Below are 12516 nucleotides of genomic sequence, written 5' to 3'. Positions count from 1 at the left end.
GCTTTCTATTTCCTTCTTTAGGGGTAGTTAGTTCTTAGGCTGTGAAGAGGTGTCTAGGGAGAGTCAGGAACATCCCACGGCTATTATTAGTGTTGTTGTTAGGATTAGGGACTGCGGTCAGTAGAGATACCACCTTCTCAGAGCTCGTCCCATATTGCGTTTTAGCCACCAGGTCATATCAGTGTGGCCTCTTAACCACCAGGTCATAACACATATGTCTGGCATAAAATGGAAGACTCAGTGGAGCAGAGGCAGTAAAGTAAGTTAAATAAAACTTTTGACTTTGTGACAGGTCTTTAAGCAACTAAAACAGATTAGAAGAATTTCAGTATAGTTTCCTTTGCAGCTTTCTTAATGTCTTTGTTTCTAAAACTGTATATAATGGGATTTACCAAGGGTGTAAGTACAGTATAAAGCATTGATAGGACTTTATTCATATCTGATGTTTGTTCACTTTTTGGAAGAATATAAACACCAAAAATTGTTAAGTAAAATATGGAGACCACGGTGAGATGGGAGCTACAGGTGGAGAAGGCTTTCTGCCTGCTGATATTAGATGATAATAATAAGACTGCACGGACAATTTTAGTATATGAAACAACAATTATTAGGTTAGGAATAAATAGAAATGGAATACTTAGTAAATACATTTGAAATTTCATGGCAAAAGTATCAGAACAGGCAATGTCCTGCAAGGGAACCAGATCACAGAACAGATGATCAATGATGTTTGGTCCACAGAACTTTAGTTGGGATATTATCATAATGTAAATTAATGAAGTGGAAAAGCTAAGGAACCAGATGATGACTACCAATATTAGGCACAATGCACTGGTCATGACGGAGGTGTAATGAAGGGGCTTACAGATGGCCACATATCTGTCATAAGACATCACTGTGAGAAGAAGACATTCAGATCCTTCTGCTAAGCAAAATAAATAAGTTTGAGTCATGCAGCCAAAAAAAGAAACTTTCCCTTCATTACTCAGCTGAATATAAAGTAAGTTAGGGACAATATCTGTAGGTAACAAGATGTCACTGATGGACAGTTGTGAGATGAAGAAGTACATTGGAGTGTGGAGGTTCTTGCTGGTGGACACCAGGGTGATGATCAGGAGATTCCCACAGATTGTCCCACAATAAAAGATGAGAAGCAGAGAGAAAAGGAAAATTCTCAAGTTCTGGCTGACTTGAAATCCTAACAGAAAAAAGTCATTGACGAGAGTGACATTGTTCTCCTGTGTTCAAAGCAAAACAAAGTCCAAAATGAACATCCTTATTAACAGTCGGTTTTTCTTATTTACCTACAATGGCTAATTTGGCATCTCAGAGCTTTTTTTAGGTTGGAAGGAAAAGTCAAATAAAACAATAATTCAATCTAAAATTATAATACTGTGTCATAATCTCCTGGCGAATTATATAATGCTGTTGTGGTTTCTAGCTTGGTATACTAACTTCATTGATGCACACTATGTAATTTTAAGATGGGATAGAAGATCGTGGTTATGTTTCTTTGGGCCAGGTAATATTACCTGTAGATCTTTCAGAGGAATATTTCTATGACTCCCACCTTAATGTACCTTTTTACAGTTTGTATGAACTGGATTTATCTGGATTTTTCTTTAATTAAAAATAAAACTATTAAAATTACTGATTAACTTTTATCGTTTGTTTGGGGACAATGGAGAAAAAGCAATTTACATCTCCCATTTACTCCCATAAAAAAATTCCTGTGGCTGGGCTTCAAAGGAGTTTGACAATTTTTCAATATATTGCAATACCTTAAGAAATAGTACCTGAAGTAATTTGCAGGTTCAATGTGGACTAAAAACAAGTGAAAAGTATTAGAGAAAAGAGATAACAAATATTTAAAAAAAGTTTGACTTGCTCCCTTTCCTCAATCCAAAATTAGAGAAATAAAACATATTAGGTGTCGAATAGTTCTTAGCAATTTGATAAAAAAAAGCGTAAAATATAAAAATTAATATGGTAAATGACAAAGAAAAATATGAAATACCAAATTGTAGTTTATTTTGTCAATGCACCTCCAGACAAAAACATGATAAAAATATATCAATATATATGCAGGATCCCAAACTAATTGCTGTAAAAGCTGTGGGTTGGCAAGCAACAACAACAAACAAGCTTTATTGTTAAAAAAAAAAATTACAAAATTTACTCTAAAAGACAGAGAAGTTGGCAGAAATGTTTTAATTATTTTTTCGTGGTTTCAGTTTTTTAATCACTAACGTAAAAAAGGAAATACTACTGTAAACTATTTATTTTAACTCAGCAACTTTTTACAGTTTACAAATGATCAAATGTTGCTTGTTCACAAATGTTTAAAAATATACATGTGACGTTCCTACAATTTCACATAACTTCTGATACATATTCTATCATGTAAATCATTCCCAGATTTTGACGGAACTTAAAAAATTGTTTGAATACTCAAAGCTCAAAGAAGTTTCTACTTATAGTTGCTATAAGTATTCTTTATAATATACAGATGGAAAATAAAGGTTCAAAGTTACGAACGGCTTCCAGAATATTTATTATATATATTTAAAAAATGTATTCTAATTAAGATGCACAGAATAAAATGGATTGAGCATCAGGTACAAAGACTTTAATATCACAGAAATGTGTGTTGCCTAAAACATAACAAATTTACCCCATCCACTAGTTTCTCTTCTCACTTCCACCCCTATCAGCTCTTGCATATTTAAAACAACATGTACCTGGATGGATAATAGTGTCTACAAATCTAATAAAGGGATGCATTCAGAAATAACTTTATTCTAAGTGATGTATTGAACACAGATATTTGACACCTTTAGGCTTTTTTTATACTTGCCGTGTTTTTTTTTTGCGGCCCATTTTTGCAGGCCATTTTTACGGGCAGTATTGCCGCAATTTTTACAGTCTGCAAAAACTTGCAGATCACCGTTTTTCTGGTTTCCTATATTATGGAAACAGTATTGGGAAAAAACGGCATTCTGCAAAAACGGTATTCACGGTGCACCACAAAAACAAGCTTCTGTTGTTTTTGTGGCCCCATTGATTTTCAATGGGGTCCGTGTCCATAAGCCGTGAAAAATATCGAGCATGCTCGATATTTTTTCACGGCCGTAAATACGGCCCTCACGACCATATGGCATACGGAGCTTTGTAGAATTATTGCGGCCCAATTTAGATTAGATAAAAATCTATTGGGGCCGCAAAAATGGGATGCAAAAACACGGCAAGTGTGAAAGAAGCCTTATTCATTGCAGAAGAGGAGGATTCATAACTGGGTCAATATTGCGCTTGCAAAAGAAAATACTTGAGATGTTTCTTTTTCTTGAACTTCTGTCAATTTCTGTGAATTTCTTTGAATTTTGAGTAGGGATTCACCAAAAAATGAGGATGTCTGACAAAGGTTTCAAACTGTTAGGACTGGTGGAATGCACCGAGTAAACAGTGAGATGATATTTGGTGCGTTCGCAGCCCGGGGTCCACCTTGCAGGAGAGAACCCGCTGCTGGCAAATGGCGGCACTATATGGCGGTGGAAGGGAATTCTGTTATGTCACAGGGCCATGGTACCACACAAAAAGCGCAAGCAAGGAGTCACAGAACTCAATTCCAAGACTCGAGATTGAGTTCGTCTAGACCACTTGCGCTCGACACCACTACTGGGGGTCAGAGTATAACTAAAAGTAATTTTAAGCACAAGAGTGTGAGCAGTGCCGCACTGGCGGACGCCACTAACCACCCAGACTTGGGTTAGGGAAGCGCTCTAATAGCATTCAGCACCGCACTGGCGGTCACAGCAATAGACGCTGTATGATATGTTTAATGCTAACAGCTCAGTCGGGTGCTAGAAAGCAGACATCCACCTTATGCGAACAGTCATACACAAGGGAGGGGATGTTTAAAGAACGACTTGCACTCATCAACACACAGACGTTTTCAAATGTACACTAGAGCATGGCCGTGCGGCCATGCAAACCTTTTATAGATGCAGCAAGTACAGGACCTTCCCAGAAGGACCAATGGGAGGCTGCCACAGAAGTTGAGCACCTTTAGGACCTTCCTAGAAGACCAATGGGATTTGCTGCAGTATCTAAGCATGTGACCCTTGATCTCCAATGAGAGATCTTGCCCTGGGCATGCTCAGAAGGGGAAAAGCAGGACTTAGTCCCAAAAACATCTGCTCGCCCCGCTGCCCAGTACTGGCTACAATGGCAGAAGCTGGAAAGGCAGCAGTAACCCTTTGCACAGAGTCAGACTGAGCGAGACGCTGGGACTGACATCTCCACTGAGCAGACTCCACTGTGGCAGGAGAAGAATGGGAGACCGCAGCGGAGATGGCCTGAGATTCCCCCTGTGCAGAGGTGGGAACTCGACCCCTAACACAAACATGCATATTTTCGCCAAAGTGTCAATAATATCCACATGCAAAGAAAAAGTGGAAAGTTGCTCCTAGTGCAGATCAGCACGGTAACCATATAGCCATATAGTGAGTTTTTGCACTCACCTTATTCTATTGTGCAAAGTCAGGCACAACACTGATGAATCATACAGATGGTTCCTCCTTCAGGTCAGTCCAAGTGCCAGAACTCATGATTATCGATATATAGCAAAAAGTCATGGGCTTTACGAGAGCTGCCAAGGAGATGTTAATCCAACCACACACTACCTTAGAAAATGCACCCGATTTCTGTTTTGCATCAATATTCATAAGGGGGTGTCTGTGTATGGAAGAAACTGGGTTGGTACCTTGATGTTTGCAGCCATTTGCTATATCAGTAGCGCTCATCAAGCCCATGATTTTTTTGTTTAACCTCTTAGTGACCAGACCAAATTTTTCAAATCTGATCAGTGTCACGTTGTGTGGTAATAACTCCGGAATGCTTCACTGGATCTGGTTGATTTTGCGAATGATTCCTCTTGAGACACATTGTACTTTAAGATAATGGTGAATTTATGTCAATATTTTCCGCATTTATTGATAAAAATATCATGAATATAATAAAAATGTCAGAACGTTGATTGATTATCCCTTTAACCAGATCGTCATACCACTCAAAACACTAATAAAAAACATTTCCCTCATGTCAGCTTTACATCAGCACCTTTTTTAAAATGTTGTTTTCTTTTGTCAGCTTTTTAGAAGGTTTCAAATTGGAATGTAAAGTTTTCATTTTTAGGAAATTTACAAAACTTATTTTTAGGGACCTAATAAATTTTGAAGTGACTTTGGGGGTCCTATGTATTGGAAACCCTTAAATTGATACCATTTTGAAAATAGCGCCCCTCAATGTGTTCAAAATTGCTTTCCGGTAACTTATTAACCCTTCAGGTGCTTTTCAGGAATTAATGCAAAGTGGTTTAACAGGAATGAAGAGATTTATTTTTACCACCTAAATGTTGATAACTTCTGAGCAAGCCGTTATAGCCGGCAGACGCTGGCCATTATTTGTCTGTGTATTGCCATGGCAAACATCAGGACCACACAACCATGATCTCAGGGTGCCGATGGGGATAAAGAGGGAGCCCCACACTTCGTTAACCATCTAGATGCTGTAGTCATTATTGACAGAAGCAAGGGGTTAAACTATTATAGCCGGTACCTACACTGTTTGTGGCTGATGCATCAAGTTGTCAGATATAATGTACAGCTGACAGCTACAGGACTGTCACCCATCAGTGGATGCAAGTCTCTGATATCGCAGATCAGTAAAAAGACGTATTGGTCATCACTAAGAGGTTAATATCAATATTCAGCAATGTGTTTTTCAGCTTCATGGGATGTGGCCAGGACCTTTTATATTGGTGTAGGTCAGCACAATGTCTGCCATTGTGGGATGTCCATCCTTAGTACTGGACAGCTTGTCCTATCTAATAATATGGTCATGTCCAACGTGCTGTGAGTCGAAATAATGCATCATATTGTACATATCTGTGTCATTGGCACTTTGCACAAGCTTTATCTTGTGCAACAATACTGCCAAGCTAACCATCAAGCATGGAGGGAGGATCGGTGTGTAAACGGTTGTATTTTGTACCTCTACTATATGGCTTTTATCATGAAGTCTTTCGGAATTCAGCAATATCTGGGTTTGCTGCACGATATTGGTCAGTATGGCTGCTTTTCTTCCTTTAAGACAACATATCTTAATAATGAAGATAAACAAATTATAGAAACATATAGTTATTCCTGTTTCTTCCTAGTTTGATTATATTAGAAGACACCAGGCAATATTGGGATGTCTAGTGTGTCCTGAAAAACAAGCTGTCTTTCAGATCGCAATTTTACAAGACGAGAAAATCTGATTTACACTTTTGAATTGTTTTCCAGTAATTACCTCAGAGATTTTCATATTTCTGAAATAAAATTGCTAAATCCTTCATTTCAGTCTCTCAGTCAGAAAAAAGTCTTCACTGTGTTTTCAGGCTCTTGAACGTAACGGTATGTAGGATGCGGCCGACATAGAAGCAGCAATTACACACAGGATATATTACGGATACAGCACATGTATATATACTCAATCAGTGGTGTGATATAATCTGTATCAAATCTATGGGGATTAGTTATTTTTTTTTCCCTGTGTCTCATTTGCTCTTGGCCATTATGTAAAAGAAATATGAACAGTTTACAATAATTGTTTCATGATAAAATAGCAGACTCACTCATTCATATAAAATTAACCATTTCATAAGAAAACAAAAAAAAAAACAGTTTTCCAGCCTTACACTTAGTGTATAGGCTTTACCAGTCTAGAAGTCCCACTCCTAAACCCCTCTACCACCTTGGAGTGTCCCATTTTTGAGTCTCCATTTTTTTCTCCCCTTTTTCCCAGAACCATACATTTTTTATTTTTTAATCAATGTGGCCATGTGAGGGCTTGATTTTTTGCGAGACAATTTGTACTTTTGAACTGCATCATTAATTTTACCATATAGTATACTGAAAAATGGGAACAAAAATTAAATTTCTGTGAAATTTTAAAAAGTGCAATTTCACATTTTTTTTTACCATGTTCACTATGTGTTAAAACTAGTGTTGAGCATTCCGATACCGCAAGTATCGGGTATCGGCCGATACTTGCGGTATCGGAATTCCGATACCGAGTTCCGATACTTTTGTGGTATCGGGAATCGGTATCGGATCCATATTAATGTGTAAAATAAAGAATTAAAATAAAAAATATTGATATACTCACCTCTCCGGAGGCCCCTGGACCTTACCGCTGTTAACCGGCAGCCTCCTTTGCTTAAAATGAGCGCGTTTAGGGCCTTCCATGACGTCACGGCTTCTGATTGGTCGCGTGCCGCTCATGTGACCGCCACGCGACCAATAACAAGCCGCGACGTCATTCTCAGGGACCTAAACTCCTCATTCTAGGAATTTAGGACCTGAGAATGAAGTCACGCCCCCAGGAGGAGGCAGACTATTGCGTGGTTTTACAGATTTATAAGAACTGCCAACCAAACATATTCTTTCCTTCATAATTACTTGTATATAGTGCAAAATACAAAAAAAAAATTATAACTCCACTTTAGCATATGTAGCATTTTGACTTCAGTTTTTCCTTTCACATTTGCATGGGCTCTCACTTCAACTTTTGGGAGATCCCTCCCTCATTCAAAATTGTTAGCCAGATAGTGGAATACATATTCCTCAGAACTTTACAATGCCAGCTAAAACACCCATTTGAAATTTGAGCTTCGCCCACCACCACCAGCACAAGTTTTTCCTAGGTGCCCTCAGGTGGCCCTGTATCATACATTTGGGAGAGCTCTCACTCCTAAATATGAGAATTTCCTCCCTCATTCAAAATTGTTAGCTAGATAGTGGAATACATATTCCCCAGCACTTTACAAAGTCAGCTAAATAATGCCCATTTGAATTTAGGGCTTCACATGCCATCACCAACATGTCCACCGCCATGTCATTATGCTGCCCTCGCTTTGCATTTTCAGAGGGCCAGCAGGTGCCATGAAACCTGAGTTTGGGAAGGGCCCTCAGGTGACCCTGTATCATTTATTTGGGAGAGTTCTCACTCCTAAATTTAAGAATTCCCTCCCTCATTCAAAATTGTTATCTAGATAGTGGAATTCATATTCCCCAGCGCCTTACAATGCCAGCTAAAACATGCCCATTTAAATTTTGGGCTTTGCATGCAACCACCACCACATCCAATGCCATGTCATTCTGCAGCCAGCACTTTACATTTTCAGAGGGCCAGCCGGTGCGTGAAACCTGAGTTTGGGAAAAGCCCTCAGTTGACCTTATATTATACATTTTGGAGAGCCCTTACACATTCAAAATTGTTACCAAGACAGTTGAATACATATTCAGCAGCACCTTACAATGCCAGTTAAAACATTTCCATTTGAATTTTGGGCTTCGCCCGCCACCACCACCTCCATCTCCATGTCATTATGTGGCCCTTGCTTCACATTTTCAGAGGGCCAGCAGGCGATATGGAACCTATGTTTTGTGAGCTCCACAGTTCATTTTAGCCACCAGATCCCAATAGAGCCACTATCATAACGAGTGAAGTCGCTTTAATGTGAATATAATGCAGGAGTTGAAGGAGTTGTATGAATAAAGTCAGTAAAATGGATTCTACCAGACACCAAAATCATTTTAATTAAATTCTAAATACAATGTATACAAGTTATGGCCTGTATTATGGTCAGTCTGTCAGGCCTGAAACCCATGTCAGGAACATGCACAAGCCTCATTTTACTTGGAAGCAGCCTCCTCAAAGAAAAGAGACATGAGAGCCATTGACAAATCTGCACAAAACTACGCACTTCTTCTGGAAACTACTCAATTAGGTAGAATGTATCATTTGCATGGTTTGGAGCAACAACAAAGTAATTACAGGATATGTCCCAGAAAGTGTCGAGGTCTGTGGAGTGTATTAATAAGGTGACAGGCAGTGCTACAGAGCTCAGGTAAAGGCCTTAGCGTGGAAATAACCATGTTCCAATATGTGTAAGACTGCGGCATGAATAGGTCTGTGGAGCTTATTAACCTAGTCTCTTAGACTTGTTTATAATGTACATAAACTGGCCAATACCCAATCCCCATTTTTTTACAAAAATTAAGAAAATTTAGGGGACTCAACATTTTAATAGATTTAGGAGCATAACGAATATGTATGCCCTATCAAAACCACAATTTGGTAAGAAATTGTTATGATCCGGTGACCGTGGAGCCGCATGAATCCTTCTCTGGAGAAGGTGGAAACTATACTGACCGCAATCCTAAACTTAACACCGCAACTACAAGTAGCCGTGGGGTGTGCCTAACAAACCCTAGACACCTCGACACAGCCGGAGGACTAAATACCCCTAAAGATGGAAATAGGAATACTACCTTGCCTCAGAGCAGAACCCTAAAAGATAGGCAGCCCCCCACAAATATTGATTGTGAATAGGAGAGGAAAGACACACACAGACAGAAAACAGAGTTTAGCAAAAGAGGCCACTCTAGCTAAACAGGAATGGATAGGACAGAATACTAAGCCGTCAGTATTAAAACACTTTCAAAAATATCCACAGCAAATAATACCAAAAATTCCACCATCTAACTAAAGACATGGAATGTATATCTGCCACTCCAGAGAATCCAACAAGACCAAGAAAACACTGACACAGTCAGAGCTGGAAGAAAAAACAAATGAAGTAGCACTGAAACATTAAGCACACAGCATGTGTGCCAAAGAAAAAAAAAAAAAAACACTTATCTTAGCTGAGTAGATAGCATAGCAAGAGGAACCAGGCAGAGGTATGAACCTCCCAGAAAACAATGGACAACTGGCCAAGACTAATGAATCCTGAATACCTAAATAGCCCAGTCAGAACTGCAATCAGCAGATACACCTGACCAGGATTGCGACCCAGGGACAACTGCATTACCACTTACAACCACCAGAGGGAACCCAGAAACAGAATTCACAACAGAGACATATGATGCAAGGAAACCTAGACACTGTGCTGGGACCAAAAAGTGGATGTGGTTGCTGAATGTTCTTACTGTATGTGCAACTGCAGGTTGTGGGCAGGAGGCATCAGCACCTGCTTCCTGGACAGCAGATTGGAAAGGATGTAACACAGGCAAAGGGCCAGTGGTTTCACCCTCAGAAACAGATTTTGTATGACATTTATTTAACCAATAGCAGTGTAATTTTTTTGCTGTATTGCAGGGAAATTACTGCTAAATTGTGACATCTGCGTTTCTCAGCAGGTTTTGCGCCTGTCGCACAACTGCTAGTTATAGTGCTTTGGCACAAAGCACTATATTGTAATCCAAACGTGGTTAACTTCTTATTATAGTGCTTTGGAACAAAGCACTACACTGTTATTCCATCGTGGTAAACTTCTTCTTATTCTTATTATTATAGTGCTTTGGAACAAAGCACTATACTGTTATTCCACCGTGGTAAACTTCTTATTATTATAGTGCTTTGGAACAAAGCACTATACTGTTATTCCACCGTGGATAACTTCTTCTTCTTATTATTATAGTGCTTTGGAACAAAGCACTATACTGTTATTCCACCGTGGTAAACTTCTTCTTATTCTTATTATTCAGTCCGCACGTAATGCGGCCCGAACCGCTAAACTCACAGACTCCAGTGAGGTGTCATTTCGAAGCCAGCGTCCCCAAGAGGTGTGCTAAGTATTTTTCGTGCCGATCGGATTTGTAGTTTTTGCGCAATTTGTGTTTGAAAAAAGTCTTTCAATGCGTTTCAATAGAGAAATTTTCCTATACGTTTATAATGGGCTGGTTTCTGAGGCAATTTCTAAAAATAACTGCCACCTGGCCGATTAGCTCATTGATATGCGCAGTCAGACACAGTTACTATGCCAACGCCTATGAAGTCTACATCAGCTCACCAGGTCACAAGTTTTGTCAGATAATATCAGCTCTTAAAGTGACAGTACAGCACAATTACAAAACACTATCTGTAGTCTTATAATTATTAGACTGTGGCCCGATTCTAACTCATCGGGTATTCTAGAATATGCATGTCCACGTAGTATATTGCACAGCCACACAGTACAAAGCGCAGAGCCACGCAGTACACAGCGCAGAGCCACGCAGTACACAGCGCAGAGCCGCGCAGTACACAGCGCAGAGCCGCGCAGTATAAAGCGCAGAGCCGCGCAGTATAAAGCGCAGAGCCGTGCAGTACAAAGCGCAGAGCCGTGCAGTACACAGCGCAGAGCCGCGCAGTACACAGCGCAGAGCCGTGCAGTACACAGCGCAGAGCCGTGCAGTATAAAGCGCAGAGCCGTGCAGTACACAGCGCAGAGCCGCGCAGTACACAGCGCAGAGCCGCGCAGTATAAAGCGCAGAGCCGCGCAGTATAAAGCGCAGAGCCGTGCAGTATAAAGCGCAGAGCCGTGCAGTACACAGCGCAGAGCCGCGCAGTACACAGCGCAGAGCCGTGCAGTACACAGCGCAGAGCCGTGCAGTATAAAGCGCAGAGCCGTGCAGTACACAGCGCAGAGCCGCGCAGTACACAGCGCAGAGCCGCGCAGTATAAAGCGCAGAGCCGCGCAGTACACAGCGCAGAGCCGCGCAGTACACAGCGCAGAGCCGTGCAGTACACAGCGCAGAGCCGCGCAGTATACAGCGCAGAGCCGCGCAGTACACAGCGCAGAGCCGCGCAGTACACAGCGCAGAGCCGCGCAGTACAAAGCGCAGAGCCGCGCAGTACACAGCGCAGAGCCACGCAGTATGCAGCGCAGAGCCGCGCAGTATACAGCGCAGAGCCGCGTAGTATACTGTGCAGAGCCCCGCAGTAAACAGCGCAGAGCCGCGCAGTACACAGCGTAGAGCCACGCAGTATGCAGCGCAGAGCCGCGCAGTATACAGTGCAGAGCCCCGCAGTATACAGCGCAGAGCCGCGCAGTACAAAGCGCAGAGCCGCGCAGTATACAGCGCAGAGCCGCGCAGTATACAGCGCAGAACGCGCAGTACACAGTGCAGAGCCGCGCAGTACACAGCGCAGAGCCGTGCAGTACACAGCGCAGAGCCACGCAGTACACAGCGCAGAGCCACGCAGTATACAGCGCAGAGCCGCGTAGTATACAGCGCAGAGCCGCGTAGTATACAGCGCAGAGCCGCGTAGTATACAGCGCAGAGCCACGCAGTATACAGCGCAGAGCCACGCAGTATACAGCACAGAGCCACGTAGTTATACTGCCCAGTCACGTAGTATATTGTCCAGTCACATAGTATACTGCATATCCCTGTTTAAAAAAAAAAAAAAAGAATTAAAATAAAAAAGTTACATACTCACCTCCTGGAGCGGCCGGTATCTGATGGTTGTTGCACCTCCTAGAGCGGCCGGTACACGATGCTTGTTGCACCTGGAGTGGCCGGTACCCGATGCTTGTTGCGCGCTCCGGTCCCAAGAGTGCATTGCGGTCTCACGAGATGATGACGTAGCGGTGTTGTGAGACAGAAAGACGGAAGTGCCCTTAGACAATTATATAGTAGATTA

At 41.5% G+C, this 12516-nt stretch overlaps 1 protein-coding gene across 1 annotated transcript; it reads right to left on the bottom strand.

Annotated features, from left to right (window-relative positions):
- Nucleotides 1-314: 314 nt before the first annotated feature.
- LOC143774667 (olfactory receptor 1496-like) lies at nt 315-4607 on the bottom strand. The gene is made up of 2 exons (XM_077262418.1): nt 4566-4607; nt 315-1238 (listed from the first exon to the last, which is right to left on the bottom strand). The coding sequence occupies exons 1-2, from the start codon at nt 4605-4607 to the stop codon at nt 315-317; spliced, it is 966 nt and encodes a 321-aa protein (XP_077118533.1).
- Nucleotides 4608-12516: the final 7909 nt, after the last annotated feature.

Source organism: Ranitomeya variabilis, chromosome 5 (assembly GCF_051348905.1).
Source record: "Ranitomeya variabilis isolate aRanVar5 chromosome 5, aRanVar5.hap1, whole genome shotgun sequence".
Taxonomy (NCBI): Eukaryota; Metazoa; Chordata; class Amphibia; order Anura; family Dendrobatidae; genus Ranitomeya; species Ranitomeya variabilis.
This window is presented reverse-complemented; position numbering and strand designations above follow the sequence as displayed.